This window comes from Stegodyphus dumicola, chromosome 7, assembly GCF_044657685.1.
Source record: "Stegodyphus dumicola isolate Sdum_Otavi_A_Nest chromosome 7, ASM4465768v1".
NCBI lineage: Eukaryota > Metazoa > Arthropoda > Arachnida > Araneae > Eresidae > Stegodyphus > Stegodyphus dumicola.
This window is the reverse complement of record NC_140774.1, coordinates 178,635,169-178,652,462: the sequence shown is the minus strand read 5'-3', so window position 1 is coordinate 178,652,462 and position 17,294 is coordinate 178,635,169. Positions and strand designations below refer to the sequence as shown.

Sequence of the window (17,294 nt, the reverse complement as noted above, 5' to 3'; positions counted from 1 at the left end):
TTTACATTACTAATTCAGAAGTCAAACAACAAACATTCATTCATGCATTTTACATTATTAATTCGTTAGGGAAAATTGCTATGGATTAGAAACCTTTTGGTTGACGAATGCCCTTCAAGAACAAATTAAATTCGTGAGCCGAGATTTTATTCTATATCTTGCAATGAGGAATTTCGCTTATAGATTCTTGCCTATGAAAGTCTTAAAATTTATACGTTTGCTATTTTTTCGACAAACGGATAAATGTAAAAGATGATGCAGAAGATATTGTATTATTTGCAAAAAATGTGTTTCCATTGACTTAATTTTGAAGAAATGTCAAACTTATTTACAAACAAAACAAAATGTAAAGAAAATTAGAAAAATATCTGATAGTCAAAATCCAGTCGAACAATCAGTGTCACAAAAATTCTTTTATTTTTTTTAATTGCACATAAAATAATCACATGAATACTGATAAATGCTATTTGCTAAAAATGCATTAATATGAACCTCATTGTGTATAATATAAATGCAAAAAATATAATACTTTTTCAAGAAATTGATGATTAATATGCAATGAAACAAAGGACATCATTAAAAGATCTTTTTTTAATACACATGATATAATAATTTTAAGAAAAATAAATTTTATGGCGAAATTTTTAGGAAACCTGGTAATTAAAATATTTTCGAACGATAAATCTTACAAAAAGATTCTTTTCATGTTTTATTGCCCAGTAACATAATAGCTTGAGCGCATTCATTCATGCATTCAAGCCATATCTTTCTACTTTCACAAACTTATGCACAGTTGAAATAAGTATCTATTCATCTGCAGTTTACTATAACACATTAAGATGGCATGTAAAAGACACTGGCATGTAAAATATAATATATTTAACCTTTGAAAATACGTTAATTGATATAATTGTTTACATAATAATGGTACAAGATTTAATTTTTAAAATGATGAAATTCTAAGTAATTACTTAGGTTTACTGAAACTTTGACCTTTTTCTTCCTACATGCCATAATAGTGCGCAACGTTTTTATGAAAGCTTCTCAACTGAAGAAGTAGCTTTTTTAATGCGCCAATGATCCTAATAATAAAAAAGGGATTATCCCCCCCTCTATAAGGTTACATAAGAAAACGTTTTACAATTACATGCATTAGTTACATTTAGCAATTAGGCATGGTAAACTTTTAACCTAGCTCTAAAATACGTAAAATATATGAAAATTAAAAACAAACAGTTAATAGAAGATTACATCTTATTTGTTTATAAAATGCTTAGTAAAGATTTTGCACCTTCGGTTCATGGTAGTAGTACGACTTCGTCATACTGGGTATATCTCCGTCTAACCTTCATCATATAAGTAACGAGTAAAGCTATTGATATGGTAGCAACGGTTAGAAATACTACTGAAAAGACTAGTTTTATGGATTTGATGTTCGCATCCTCCTGTGTAAATGACATTGCTTCTATAATAACATCTGGTTCCTCTTCCTTAGTTGAGATGGCTGCTGATTCAACCAGTTTGACTGTTTTGACCATAGAATGCGTTGTGGATGAAGATACTCTTTCAGCTGAGGAAACTGTTGAGAGTTCTTCGTCGCCTGGTGTAACTTCCACATTCGTAACTGATACTACAATAGAATTTTTACCGGACGCATCTCCCTTCGAAAATAAAGCTTTTTCTCTGTTGTTCTGCGTAGTTAATGTTTTTGTTGAAAACACATTTTTATTTACATGACTGCTAAATGTGGTTGTGTAAAAGATATTTCTGAATGGGGAGGACCTTTCCGAAGATCTGTCGTTCACGGTAGAGATAGTTGGCTGTATCTTCTGAGTCCTAGCATTGGTTACGTTTAATATAGTCGGTGTTGAAGCAAAGGATGCCCTTTCTGAGGATTTGCTTGCCTTATCATAACTTTTTTCTGAAGAACCTTTACTATTCCCCTTTATATTATCAGTAACAGTAACTGAGTCTTTTTCCCTTATCTGTGCTACATTTTTTGACGCCTGGATTGTAGATACGATAGCATTATCCTTAGTGGTGGCTCTGAGTGTGCTTTCTTTAGATGATGTCGCATGATCTTGGTTGACATATTCGTTACCTGATGAGACTTGAAAATCTTCGCTCTTCAAAGGAGAAAGCGTTGGATTATTTTTTAATTTCTCTGATTCTAGCGTTTTTCTGTCTATTAAATCCACTGAATGGATGTAATTTCCTTCATTGATGTCATGTATACTCCGTGCACACACAACGCCATGGAAAAAGGAGTGTATAGGTTTCATTCGGTATGGACAGCCACCATTTGAATGAGACCTTGCATCTACTAAAAAGAAAATTCTAGTTAGAATAGAATCATATTTTAAATTTATATGAGAGCAAATTTTGAAATTCATAGAAATTTGGAAATTATTTCATAAACAAAGTATTTATTTCACAGTACATGCATTTAATTTAGAATGCTATTCCCGCTTTTAAGGAGAAATATCATTAACACAGCACAATATTTTTTACCATTTGAAGAAATTATAATTTAGCATTAAAAGTAGTCATTATTTTCTTTCATTCTAAAAATCGCATTAATTCATTGGTATCATTAATCATATCTAAATACATTAACTCTGTCTGTCTAATGCAGATAACTATTTGTGGTATCTCCATTAGACTCCTGATGGAAATTTGCCGGTATTTGTGTTGCACATGAAGAAAACTTTGACTTAATTTATATTTTTTCTAACTAAAATGTTTTTATTTAATGTGGAGATGTGATATTCACTTTCTAACTGACTGATGGGGTCGATTCACTATAGTGAACAGTGATTAAACAAAACTGAGCGGAAGCTTCTTTAGAATCCACTCACTGAGAGCTCTAAGTCCAAGGAGTTAGGGATTCGAATGAGTCGATTTTCCTCATCTCACTACTTGTTCGAATCTTTCAGCTCTTCGTTCCATTCTCTCACACCGCTCTTGATTCACTCCCTATTCCGTCTCCCCTTTATTCATCAAAGGTATTCTTAGTGAGCGATAAAGCGTAAAAAAAGAAACAATTTATTTCAATGAACGAATGGTTCCAACCTGATCCCACAAAACAACAATTTTGCTCACCTCTAATTTAATGCAAATTGAATAGACTATATAAAAGAAAATTCGAGTAATTGAAAATTTGTGTTAATAACACTTTTAGAAAACTGGGTCTATTATGTGTTTAAAAAAATTGAGAGCAATGTAGTTACTGACTAATTAATTAGCTCAACCAAAAGTATTTCATATAATGATGAAATAAAAAATTTTACTCTTACTTTTTATTTTAGTAAGTTTTACATACAAGGTAATATTTAAACGGGAAAGATATCAAACTAAAATTTTATCTTATTACGAATTTATGCTATAATATTCATGCTGGAAAAACTAATTTTTAAATGTTAAAAAATAAAGAAAAGAAACGAAAAACCTGAAAGGGTTCATATTTTAGCGGTGGCCCAAAAAGGTTTGTTAAGTTTTTTTTTTTTTTACGCCTTCGCTGTTGGTGAATTCACTCTTACTAACCCATTTCCTTTTGTCTTTTTAGCTTTATTATTAATCATCCTTTTCTTCGCACTAATGCCATGCACAATTCAATAGCAAAATTATAAAAATTTTAAAAGCAATACAGCAGCATACGTTTAGAATTCTCGATGCATTCTAAAGTGTTGGCATACATTTTCTATTTTTTTCTAGTCTTTTCTCATTTCATCATAACAATGTTCAGTTTTCTTAGTAACACAGCCTGCAAACCTTTCTTTGCCTTTCTGTTTTTAACGTTTCGTGTCTTAAATTTATTGATTAACTATCGTCTTCTTCGCATTTAGGCAACATAAAATTGAATTCAAAAGCAAAAGCGTAAACTATTTAAAAACAGCATAGCTTTAGAATTTCCGACACCTAGTCTCGGGAGCTGGAGAGAAAAATGTTTCATTCCATATAGTGTTGCCACTGCTCGCTTTCGAATCGTCGGGTTTCTTAATCAAACAATTATTAAAGTTTTATAAATTATGAAATATAAAATGCGAAATTCATATTTCGGTCTTCTATTTGCACATGTTCGGGTGGAGGACAACGTTATTTAAAATTTGATGTCCGTAGGTACCATCGTTTTCCACAGTGCGAGGAACATACATACAAACATACATGCAGATTCTTCATCGTTTAATTCCTTTAAAAATAGTGCAGGGCGATTAATACTTGGTGACAACACCAACGATTTTACAAAAGCCCCATAAATATATGACAGTTGTGACAGGATTAGCATCCGCATGTAGACATTTAGCAAGTCCAGAAAATCCACGGCAGTTAATTTTTCAGGCAGAGTCCTCCTATCTTTACTTTATCTAACCCAAGTTTCTGTCTATTCTAACAGTGATTCTTAACAGTCTTTTGATTGCTCCTTTGTTTAATTTTCAAGTAGTTCCTAACAGGATACTCTTTCCCCGTACAACAACATCCAAGCTTACATGTGGACTTTATGAGGCTCTTAGCCGTCTATTCGGCTTCGTTCCCGGAGCAGGGTGGAGCAGAGAGTAGATGGTTTCTGCCAGGAAGATATCACACTGTGAGGCTAAGGCCAGGTCAGTGGTCTTCCTTGGTGGCGCTCACTCACTCTCTTTGAAATGTTAACAGCCGTTTAGAGTGGACGAAGCAAAATCTCGTTTCGAGACGCCCATTCAGGCTAACGCTTTTCTGGGCTGAAATCTCAGTTAAGGAGAATCGTTAGAATTTATGAAATATTTACTACATATTTGAAATATTGTGAAAGATTTCTGAGATTTTCAGAATAAGGAAGCCTGAAATACGAATATTAGCAAAATATGAAAAATAAAGTTAGTTATTTAATGTAATATGGGTTTAAGAATTAATAAACATAAGTAACACTTAAAAGTAATTTATTTGTATACATATACATATATAGTGTATATACATATATAAAACATTATTGCATCCTGGCCAAAGTACAGCTGATATTTCGAGTCTCTTGCTCAAAAACGCCTAATGTCTCTATGTATATTTTAAATAATTACTCTGCCTTTATATTAGTTAACATGAGCAAAACCATATATCAGTTATGTCTGAATTAAAAATAAAGCTGAATAATTCTTATTGATTTCGATGCTTCATATCAACTGGAAGGAGTTTCTTTAAACAGAAAATTCGTTAAAGTTGTTTGTTTGTTTTTTTTATCTTTGCATGTGTCCCGATAGTAATAGATGGCTCCTCGAGTTTACTTTTCAGCGTTGACGATGTGATCAGTATTTAATTCAAATTTATGAGTAGCTGAAATCGTTGATTTAATTTCTAAAATGCTTCAGATAAGCCTTTTTTTTTTTAATAAATTCCCCATTAACCGAGGGGTTAAAGTGTCGATCAATGATAGTTCGATTCGGGTTCAAACCCTGACGAAGGGGCTGGCTGCGTGGCAATTTTCGTGGTTTTTCACGTGTGTTGCATAAGTAAGAGCCAGTTTTCTGTAGAAATCGCGAAATCTAATTGTTTTGGAATAGCTCTTGTAAATTGCTTTGACCGTTTGTTTTTCCTCTTCCTCGTTATTCTTTTCTTCTTCTACAACTGTTTTATTTTGGAAATGAATCTGATCATCATTAGTTAGTTCCTCTTCATTGCGATCCACTTATTCGTTTCCCATATTAATGTTTTGATCAATATGGAAGACTAAGAAGTTCCTGTATATTCTCCATACTATACGTAATGTCTACATCTAGCATACGCACTATTTCATCCACGAAGATTTTTTGTTCCAAGCTATCATGCTATCATGTTTTATTCCAAACTGAGGAATCCAATCAAACCCCTTTATTGCATATTGTTTTGACTGTTTCGATTTTTCATTTTCCTCGTTATCATTTTCTCTTTTTTTTTTTACAACTATTTCATTTTGGAAGTTAATCTGATCGCCATTCTGATCGATACATAAACCTCCTTTGTGATCCACTTCTTCGTCTTCCATATCAGTGTTTCGATCAATATGGAAGACGAAAATGTGGACGATCAGTTCTTGTGTATTACTCTTTTTAATGTCTACATCCAGCAAATACCAAGCTATCATGCTCACTGCATTTTTAAGCGTTTCCTACAGCAGCAAAGTTTTCCAATCTAGTAAATCCAATCGAACTCTTTTGTAGCATATAGCTTTGGCTGTCTCGCTTTTTCCATTGCCTCGTTATTATTTTCTTCTTTTGCAACTATTTTATTTTGGAAATTAATCTAATTAGTTGTTAGTTAGTTCAACGTCTTCTTCGTATTCTGCATTGATGTTTTAGATCAACATGGAAGACGAAGAAGTGGATTATCAGTTCTTGTATATACTCCATATTTAATATTTAGATCCGCCATGCTGTTTCAACCTCTTCTTCGCCAGTTTGTTCCAAGATATAATGTTCACTTTGATCAATATCGTATTTTTTTCTAAAAGTCGCGTCATATTATAGCATCTATGTCAATTGCTGTTGATTGCTCAAGAAAATTTGATTTTAATCTAACGCTATTTGAATGCAGTTATCGAACCTTGATGCATACGTTAAATCCCAGCTGTTATACTGGGTTGTAGGTATTACATTTGTATTTTAGTTTAAATGGCTGTTGTGAACAGAATACTCAGCAGAATTATAATAGCAATAAAGAAATATCTGGAGTAAAATAATTTAGAGCCCGTCGTCAAATGAAACATTTATTGTCCAAGACTTGGGCTTACTCCTATAGTAAACAGGCAGTTTATTCGTATCAATATTTTTAAAGCTCTGGTATATTGTAAATACTAAATAAAAATGGTTTTAATTTAAAAATCAGTAGAAGTTTCCCGAATAATAAGCTTAATCCTGTCTTTAAAGGATTTAATATCAGGCGTTGATATGTCTTCTTTAGGGATTAAATTCATTCTAGCATTCTCTTTCAGAATAATTCAGTCTCATCTACATTAAATATCTGTTCTGCCAAATGACCTTCATCTTTTATTATTTCTTTAATAGTTTTCACGAAATTTTCATCGGCTTCAAAATCAAAACTAGCAAATGTTACTGTTTCTGTCTTGTCAGTGTATTTCATGGAAGACTGGTTGCAGAACTTCAAGAAGGTTGGACTTCTACTTCCACCCCAATTTTGAGAAACAGAACTCTGGGGTGTCCGAGGGTCTTCTACCCCTTTCTCCTATCCCCAAACTACATGAGAGCACTTAGGCTCGCTATACATTTAGAATACCCCCATACCTCAAAGAAACTATATATTTTCAAACATTCATGCCTTCTCCGGGATCCGAACCTTGAAACTTTGATGCCCCAGTAGGCTCCCCTAACCATTATACCATCTGGGCGGTTTTCTTGTTGTTTGTATTACATTATGTAGATTATATCGACATTTAAATCAATGAAACCAATCTTTGTTTGCCTTAAATATTTGCTCTTTATATTTATAATGGCTCACATCTGTTTTCGGACACTTGTATGTTTCAAATTTATTTTTATAGATCTTTGTAATAAATATTAAAACATAGACATAATTTGTTTTTCCAATATATTATTTTTTATCTATTTAAGCCTTGTGCATTACAAAATAAATATAATAAATTTATTCTTTCTAATAAAATAATTTATTCCAAAATTGTTAATTAGAGACTGGAACTTTTGAACACTCGAAACTTTTGTTGAGATGTTTTATCAGACCATGTTTCTTGCGAATTTGCTGTTGTTGTTTTGTTTTAAATGAAACTGCATCAAAGATTCTCGTTTGTGTTTGGAAATTATTATTGGTTCAGTCAACTAATATATTAATAGTTTCATATCTAAAGCGAACATGGCAACATACTAACTACAAGCTCTGCTAAAAGTTTAACTGTTCACATGGTCAAAAATTTAAAAATAAAAATGCACTGAAATCTGCACTACAGTTGAAGCTAAGAAGAAGGAATCAGAGATTTATCCTATGAGAAATCAAGCAGTATCTAAATATGTGAAATTTACAACGGATTTAGAAGAAAGGTTTGCAGTAAAAGTTAACCGCAAAACTATCAGAAGAGTCATTATAGCCCATGGCTACGATAGGCGAACAGAAAGAAGCAAGTTCTTTGTTAACAAAAAAAAAAAAAAGAAAGAAAGAAAAAAAGAAAGAAAGAAGGAAGGAAATACGTTTGGTGTTGCACACTAATCCACTGCAAACAAAAATTGATCATATTAAGACAATATAAATTTTGAAGATGAATTCCAGTTTAATATATCTGAGTCCGATGAACGAGCTGCTGTGTGGCAAAAGCCGAATGAATAATTGATCAGAAAACTCTACTGCCTATTTTTAAGCGAGAGGATGAAGGCATAATTATTTGGAGATGTTTCACTGCGTCTCGGATTTGAAATTTACTTTTTATGGAAAAATATGTGGATCAGTATAAGTATACAAATATTTTTGATGAAAACTTGAAAGCATCTGCAATAAAACTTAGAAAGTGAAATACATTCAAGTTTTATCAGGATAATGATCCTAAACATACTGCTTTAAATGTTTTCTTGAGGGTATTAGACAACTATCCTGAATTCACCCAAATCCCTCCAAATTCTTTGGACTTAAATTCTGTAGTGCATACACTCTTCTGTGAGGGGAAAGAAGAAGCAGGGTTTAAAAAAAAATTCGATTATCTCAAAATTTGGATGCAAATTCCTTTTACCAAGTACACGAATGATAAAATTTTCAAGGCCAATGAGTGTTACATTTCGGTCATAGCATGCGTTTCTACTACATCGTATAAAACAAATAAGAGTTACAATGGGCTGACCGTTTCTCGTTGTCGACGTTTCAGTTTCCTCGAGTCACAACCCAATAACACTGTTAGGACAGCGTCGATGACTTTGTAGACAAATGCACGACTTTAAACATGTTCGCATAGTAGGAATGCATGAAGGGATCTGGTCGTAGCCAGCAATGTGGCGTCACCTGCACTGTACGGACACGTCTCTGCAAAGTTGCTAACAAGAATGACTGCTGGAAGCTACTCAACGGCGGAATCAAGACTCTGGAAGGCCAAGGTGCACGAATGCTAGGCAAGATCGATAACAGTGAGAAGGGCTGAAGGCACCATTGTCCATTGTCCGCTGCAGCCTCTTTCATTTTATCAATGACATTTTTCACCATCTCACGGTGTTTGACTGAGGCGGAGTTACGCTCGTAGCGGCCTTTAGAACGTCTATCTTTAACTCCACAACATCGACAGAACCGTCTGGAGTGTTGTCGTATCTGATCATTATGGCTTTCCAGCCAATTGGCGTAGCATAGTGTTCAGAAATTAATCTCGCTTCAGTCTTGGAGCAGATAATCATCGAGTTCATGGAAGAAGAGGCCAGGGGCAGAGAGCCCAATCAGCGTTTTACAGAAGCACATAACCGTTCCCCCTGATGACGTGGAGTGCTATCTTTTAAGACAGCAGGCCGACTCTAGTTATCCTGCGGCCGTTTACATTACTTTTTATGGCACACCATCTTGGAGCCATTTACCAAAAGGATAATGCTAAATCCTTTACAGTTAGCACATCTCTGGACTGTTTTCGAGCTTTGATACTATTGGCTATCAAAGTCACCAGACCTTTTGGTAGTCGAACATGTACAGAATATGGTAGGCCCCCGATTCGGGCATATTTGGAGAATAATTGAGGAATACCTGGTAGAATGTACCATTGGGTGAGATTAGGAATGTTCATCACTCCTTACTTCAACATTTACAAGTATGCATCATCGCCAAGAGGGGCTTTCACTAGCTACTGATTAGAACATTCAATGTGCAATTGCTAATTACTGATCCTGAATTTTTAATCATTTCATTACCTGTGTATAAGCTGTACGCATATTTAATTTAATTAAAACTGTCATTTTCTTCATGTTGCTTCTTTTTTTTTTTTTTTTTTTTTTTTTTTTTCAAAAGAGTGTATACGAAGTGAGACAGGGAGAACGAAAAAATTATGAGAAAAACATGATACTTTTTCGGCAGCTCTAAAAGCAATTATCCTCTTATTTTTATGTTTCTGTTAAATATAAACTATTTGTTCAAGTGTCCAAATTTTTATACGAGCTCAAATTCAGAACTTTTTGAACAACTTTTTTATCAAAACATTTCGAATACCTTTTTACAAAACAAGCAGGTTTTACAAACGATGATCAGTAGTATATGTGAAAGAAAAAGGAAGTTTTTTTGTCAATATTTAATAACTGAGATTTGCAAATAAAGTTGAAAACTCCAAGTGTCAGAAAACAGACGTGAGCCACTACGTCTTCTTGCCAATTTTTTAAAATATGCATGCTTTTGCCTGCATGGTAAAAAAACGCCGATGAATATTCTTGTTAATATGATCATTTATCCGTATGATTAATAGTTTTTCCATTTCAGGCTCATTAGGTTTTTTGCTGCCTCATTTCTCATCTTTCTACGCCTTGTATTTTATTACTGTTGAAATAGTTGAATGCGACAGCTTTCCGTTTTCTTCTTTATTACGGTAAAATTATCATCAGTATTATTTCATTTACTATATATGATGACAAGATTTAAAAATTGAAATACGATGGACATACTCATGTACTGCTGACAAAACTAATGCAACAAAGACGATAAAATACTTGAATCGGGAAGATCTTAATAGCAGCTAATAGGCTTATAGAATTTTTGTCGCTACGTCTATAAAATACTTTAAGTGACCTTTCACTGTTTATTTTTCATCATTTGCTAATTATAGGAAGTAATATAATACTCTGAAGATACCACATTACGCCTTTTTTAATTTAGTGTGCTCTTCTAAAGAGTCTCACTTACCTCAGCAAACAAATAACGGAAAAAATATATTATCGGCAACATAGCGTATTCTCCGCGCGTAACGACGCGAGTCGTCGTAAGTCGAGGACTATCTATAATTTTGACTTAATATTAAAAATAATGGTATGAAAAGAGTGAATAGTTCTAAATATTGTTATAAGCATATGAAAAATATTAATGTTTATAATAGTGTGTTATGAGATTAAATAATTATAATACTGTCAAGTATAATTTTAGAATACATCAAAATGGCAACAAATTGAAATCATAAATTATTGATTAATTTAAATAATTAAAAGTTCTTCGTTGTAAAGAGTATATTTATATATAAGTATAAATTAGAGAGTATTGGTATAGAATCAGAATATTATTTTTATCTCTAAAATTGTTGTTCCTCCTACTCTCTCGTATAAAATGTGAATACTGCCACTAATGTAAGTGAATATTATGATAATATGCTACATCAAAAGGCCATTTACATTGCATTAGAAGCAGAATCATTTTCAAGTTATTGCTTGAATATCTCTTAGCCATTAGAGAGGTAAATTATGAATTGACTAAAAGAGTACGATAATACTAATTTAATATCGATAAATCAAATTTCGAGAACACGACGCGTTTTACACATATGATGGAGAAATGGAATGACTCAAAATTATAAATGAAAAAAATAGGGTATAAATGCAAAAAATTAAGAATTGTTAATGTTAGGGATATTCGGTATTGAGTCGATATGGTCATCTTGTTATAAAATAAGAGAAAATTGAAAGACTTTTCTGAAACATATTGAGGAATCATTCGGACTTTCAGAAAACAAAGCCTTTTTAAAACTTAAATTAATATAATAAATATAAAAATAATATAATATAATTAAATTAATATAATTACATTAATATACTGAACGTTTGAAATTCTCAAAAAAATTCAATAGTAAAAATTTATGTTTTCTTCTTTTTACTACAGAATAATGATTTTAAAAATTTAAGTATGATCTTAATTATCGCAGTATTTCATGTACAATTAATTACCACACACCTAATTTAGGTACACTCATTTAATATTTCATGTTCACTTAATTACCATACACTAAATTTATGTACACTCATTTAGTATTTCATGTACACTTAATTCATATACACTCATTTAATACAATACACTTTCTTTCATTTTTCTGCTGTTTTAATGCTTTTTCATGTAAAACACTTTTCATTCGCCCAAAACTGATGCTAAAATGGATGCATATACTTTCTTATGTAATGGTAAAAACGTAAGTGCTTATACAGTGACTAAAGGTAAATTTAAATTCTTATTCATTAATAGCCAAATTTTAACTAATAGGAATATGAAATACGGATTATTCGATTATAATAAAGCATATTAAGGTTATCTGCCTAAGGAATAGAGTTACCCGCGTAAATGAGGACTGTGTGCATGATGATATTTTTTAAGGAAAATTAGATCTTATTCACATTACACATGGGAAAACCTACGAAAATCCCATACAGCCAATCCGTTTACCGAGATCTGAGTACACGTCGAAATATCAGTGTTTAGCAATCTTGTTGTTGGTGTGCAGACAATAAAGTGATACTATGTCCATTTGTTCTTCGCCTTTTAAAATTTAACATTAGTAATGTAAGCTATTCTAAAGACTGCTTTCTGAATATGCAGTTGTCTAGTTTTCCGCTAACTACTTGAAGTATTTATCCTTCCTTACCTCGTGTAACTGGAAGTTATCGCCATAGATAGGTCAAAATCCAGTGCCGTATGTGGCAGTAATTTCAACTGAGCTGGTTGGTTACCAACAATAATTCAATACTGGTATTGGTAAGTGGAAGTTCGTTCGGTAAATCTTTGCGTTCGGCTGGCAATCGGAAGGTCCGGAGTTCAAATCCCAGCAAGGGCATCGTTTATGTTTTATTTTTATTGCTCAGAATTAAACCCAAATCTCTACAAGTGGTGTCAAACGGAAATTTGATGGACAAAAATTCGTCATGAGGTTGTAAGGATCTTAAGATTTATATTTTATTTTTTACTATACTTTCTTATTTTCCACTTCCGGCCAGAGTTAAATGCGCTAACTTGTTTATGCAAATTGTACTTGCTAACTCCCAAGTATTTAAGTTGTGGCTTTTTGCCAAGAGTTAGTCTCTCCAGCACACTTCTACCTCCACGCGAGAAAATTTCTTTCAGGTTTCAACTCTGTCAGGCCCCACATGGGATCACATCAGGAACTGGCAAGAGCAGGATTTTAATTTCCTGCTGAAAGCCAGTATAACCGCAAAGTTCCAGAGTTCCAAGAGTTAGAGAGAGAGAGGAAGTAAGCCGCCTTGCCACTGCATTCTGACGAGTTTTCAATCAGTTTCTGCTTGCCTTTAAGGCCAGAGGTTTAGTCCTCTTGATATTTAAAACTTATTGTAGTTTCGGCAACTACCTACGTAACCTTTTAAAAAGGCCAGTCTTAGTGTTAGGCATTTGTATACTAATTCAAAGTTAGCTTTTTAGTTAGAGGTTTAGTTAGTAGTTTTATATTTTTACGTTCAGACCACGAATGGTTGGTCTCTGTATCCCGAAGTACGGAAGCACCTGTAAAGTAATCGAGAATAAAGGGTTCAGTATACCCTTCCTGCTTGTGTCGTCTATTCCACGCATACTGGAACATAGCTTTAGTAAGCTCTCTGCTCCTATTCAGGATACGTTATATTTCCAAAGCAAGTCAAAAGACATACAAGTCCTGACAAGGTGAACAATAAGGAAATGTGTCGTTTATTTCTATCACTTATTGAATTGGTTATGGAAGTCAGCTAGTGTGGGATGCAGCATTTATTTATAGCTTAAAACATGAAAACTTTCTTTGCAGAAAGAAACGTAGATTAAATAATGGTTCCCGTAAGAACAACGCATGTCTTCAAATTCTTTATACTGCAACAGACAAGCCATTCAAGAACAGTTTGCTAGTGAAAAATCAGCGACTACATTGAAACTAGAATGGAGAGAAATCAGCATAGAGACATTGTGAAGCCTGGACTGAAAGATCTGGTGACTTGAATGAAGGTTTCATGAGATTTGTGTTGCTATAGCACTACGAGCAAGCTACGTAGATAGAAAGTGCTCATTTAAAGATAACTGTATTTCTGAACATGACAAGTTAGGGTGAACAGTCTTACAGTATTGCAACGTTTCATCATAAAATTACGCTGTTACGCCGAAAGAGAATATTCTGTTTTTTACGTTATGTAACAGTTGTTGCTGTGTTATTGTGATGTATTTTGTTGATGTCTTCCATTAAACTATAAAAGATAATATTATAGTCAAATTTGTTCATACCAAATCAGGGTTAAAATTAATAACCACCGACGTTAAGGAGTCAAATCCAGTCGCCTTTCGAATTCGACCACTCACAGGAATGCAGTCGCAAGAAACTCTGGCCGAAATTCGGAGTTTCGAGATTTATTACCCTGATCTAAAAGAAGTACACATGGCTGTATATCAATACATGTACATTTCTGTGCATGAAAGCGTATATAAAGTATTATGCATGAAAATATAAGAGATCTCTTAAAATAAGCGCTGACGCTTCCTATGATCGGATACTATTTTTCCTGAAACACGGTAAGCATAAAAAAACTCTAATGACTCTATAAATGTAATATTTAAATATAAATTATCTTTGTGAGTTTCCAACTATAACTTAAAAATAAAAAATCAGCAGCAGCACCATCTATTTATGACATCAGCATCACTCTAAATTCTGTTATCATGAAGTATTATTGAATACTATTTAGCGAAAGACTTCGCTTTTGCTGCAATGCAAATCCATGCTTCAAACATATTATATAAGATTATCATGGCAGGGATTACTTCGAAATGGCAAAGATAAATTTTCAAAAAAAGGAGGGTTTGAGAAAGGCTTGTCATAAGCGTATTACTAGGATAAATAGGGGAAACAACCAAATTAAAAACTACGTTTCAAATGCGGTTAAATAATACAAATTAAAATATATAAAATACAGATTAAAAAGTACACACACAACAACTTACTACAAATTAAAGTTAGAAATGTGTGGTACAAATATATATATATATATATATATATATATATATGATTTTTTATGTGTGTGTTTGTTATAATACTTTTACACTACAACTGTCTAAAACAATGTTTTCCATGGGGGAACCCACGTCCCGTAGACAGTAATTCAGTTGTAAAGGGGAACGGACTCGTCCAGAGTTTAAGAGTCCAGAGTCCATTAACGACTTTCAATTGCTACTCGAGCTGGCTAAATCTCCAGTATAAGTAACTTTTGTCCGCCATGTTAGTAGCCGTAATTTCATTGTTGGCCGTTAGAGTCCAACCACTGATTATACTAGGCCGGCACTAAGCATTTATTCTGAATGGAGCGAAATCTCAGTTTCTGCAGTGTTTCGCAGTAACGCTGAGCATTCACCGTTGGTACTAATTTGAAATAAGAGTCAGTTAAATTGCTGCAAAAGTCTCTTTCCTATATGTACATTGTATAAATATAAATGATATACAAAGGGTATCTATATTTAATGAGTAATTTTTATTAATTTTAATTTTAGAAGCATCATTTTCCAGAAAAATTTGTCAAATGAAAAATGTATTTTTTTCCGTTGGGGTAAATGTTTACATCTCCTAAACATTTCAATTATTAATTTCAATTATTAATTTAAATTTAAATTATTAATTTCTGCGTTTATATTTCATAATGTTTACATTCATTACATTTTGTTTCAAGGAAACAGATGTGCAGTATTTTCTCATGAAATAATTAGGGAGTTTCTCTAACGCCTCAACATGGCTCATTATTTCCTCAATCTTAAAAAAAGTATTACTTATTAATTACTCCTAATTAATAAGCATTCGCTTTACAGAGGTGAAAATTAATTCATAAATGAGCAAAATATTTTAATCAAAACAACATTATATATCATTCTAAGAAATTCTTTTTTAATAACTAAATGTTTTTAAAATTCTCATTGGTCTACTTCTTTAACAATAAAATTAAAATTAGACGTACACATATTAAATTAAAAGCATCTTAAAATGACTGGGCGAGGCACATTTCTACTGAATCTACCAGGTTTTCGAAATCGAAATATCTCGATCAGCAGATATCTGCAAGATAAATCTGACGGTTATCTATAAATAGTTATCTTGAGAACTTAATTTTAACAATTTTATAGCATAACAACATAAAAATAACTAAAAAAGAAGAAATTTATAAATTTCAAAACTACTAAAATTCACCTGAAAATGCAAGAACAGAGAAAATAATGAATATCCCAGTTCTCAGCCACTTCATTTTTCTGAGTACTATCCAACGATGATTACACTGCTTATAGGTCCAATAAAGAAGAAAGACTTTTATCGAAACAAAATGTCTGAATGTCTTTCCTAATCTAGTCGAATGCTGTGTGGGTGTTGGAAGAAGGGGTAGTTGAGATAAAAGTAATCCGTTTTTTAGAGATTGTCGAAGGTAAACTCTTCAGCATTTATTGTGTACTTTTCTCTGTATGGTACCAATGAAGGGTGCTTTCTAGTATCCTTTGAGTTGCGAAAGCTGACTGTAGAATAACCACAAACGATATAGTGAAATGCTGCCTATCAATATATTAAGAGTATCACCATCGATCTTTGAACTGCCTGGTCGTTAGATTGAAAGTGCTTCTCGAGATGACGCTTCTCTTTTTCTGAGATCTAAGTGGTTTTCCTAAATACTTTGTTTCATCTAAATATTCCTTTTTGAATTAAAGTAACCACTTATCTTACTACACAGCTTACAAACACGGCTTTAGTAAGGGAAGTCAGAACTGTTATCCTGATCAATTTACAGTCCGTTGCAGTTGCTAAATATCCCTCACAACGCTTTTGAGCTTTCGCTCTATGAATGAATATAAGTTGAATTTCTACCTTTTGAATCCGTTTTAGAGGTTATAACAAAGGAAAATGATGAAAGGTTTAATACTTAACGATGTATGTAACTGTGTGCTTAAATGCGAGCAACTTTCTCGTGAAAGATCCTCCACGAAGAATCGCTGCTCTTAAGCCCATATTCTTTGAATGCTTTGCTATAATCAGTTAATGAACTTAAACAATGTGAGCAGTTAATTGACAAGAAACGTCAGTTTGTTGCTTCAGGCACTTTATGTAAAAACTACTCGACATCTAGCCCCTGTATGGCCATGCAAACTCCCGGTGCAGCCTCACGGGGCTCCAGCGAGTTGCTTCTTCGAGATAGTGGAGGACGTGGGACATATGCCTGTTTACCTATGTTATACGCCAGGCGTCCCCGTCCTCCGTCACCTGTCACCTGTTTTCATAACTGCTGTTCAGAGGGGGTAGTGGTTAGTGATGCTATTGCCGTACCAAAGAGACTGGTTCGAACCTCGAAGAAGGCATGGATACTTGTAAACTTGCAGTGTTTGTTTAGCAAAGAAACACTCAA

The 17,294-nt window shown here is 33.2% G+C and overlaps 1 protein-coding gene across 2 annotated transcripts; it reads right to left on the bottom strand.

Moving 5' to 3' along the window:
- Positions 1 to 394: 394 nt before the first annotated feature.
- Positions 395 to 16,386, bottom strand: LOC118197854 (uncharacterized). Of its 2 annotated transcripts, none has more exons than XM_035370384.2 (2): positions 16,097 to 16,386; positions 395 to 2,320 (listed from the first exon to the last, which is right to left on the bottom strand). In XM_035370384.2, exons 1-2 carry the CDS (start codon positions 16,149 to 16,151, stop codon positions 1,299 to 1,301), a joined length of 1,077 nt encoding a protein of 358 aa, XP_035226275.1. In that variant the 5' UTR covers positions 16,152 to 16,386; the 3' UTR covers positions 395 to 1,298. The 2 variants fall into 2 exon arrangements, with proteins under 2 accessions (XP_035226275.1, XP_035225630.1); XM_035369739.2 differs by having other exon boundaries at positions 395 to 2,323; positions 16,097 to 16,382.
- Positions 16,387 to 17,294: the final 908 nt, after the last annotated feature.

Excerpts from the sequence above, each read along its gene's own strand:
- LOC118197854 (XM_035369739.2), bottom strand. The coding sequence starts at position 16,151 with ATGAAGTGGCTGAGAACTGGGATATTCATTATTTTCTCTGTTCTTGCA. Across the intron at positions 2,324-16,096 it reads CTCTGTTCTTGCATTTTCAG|TAGATGCAAGGTCTCATTCA; the intron begins GTGAATTTTAGT and ends TTTTCTTTTTAG.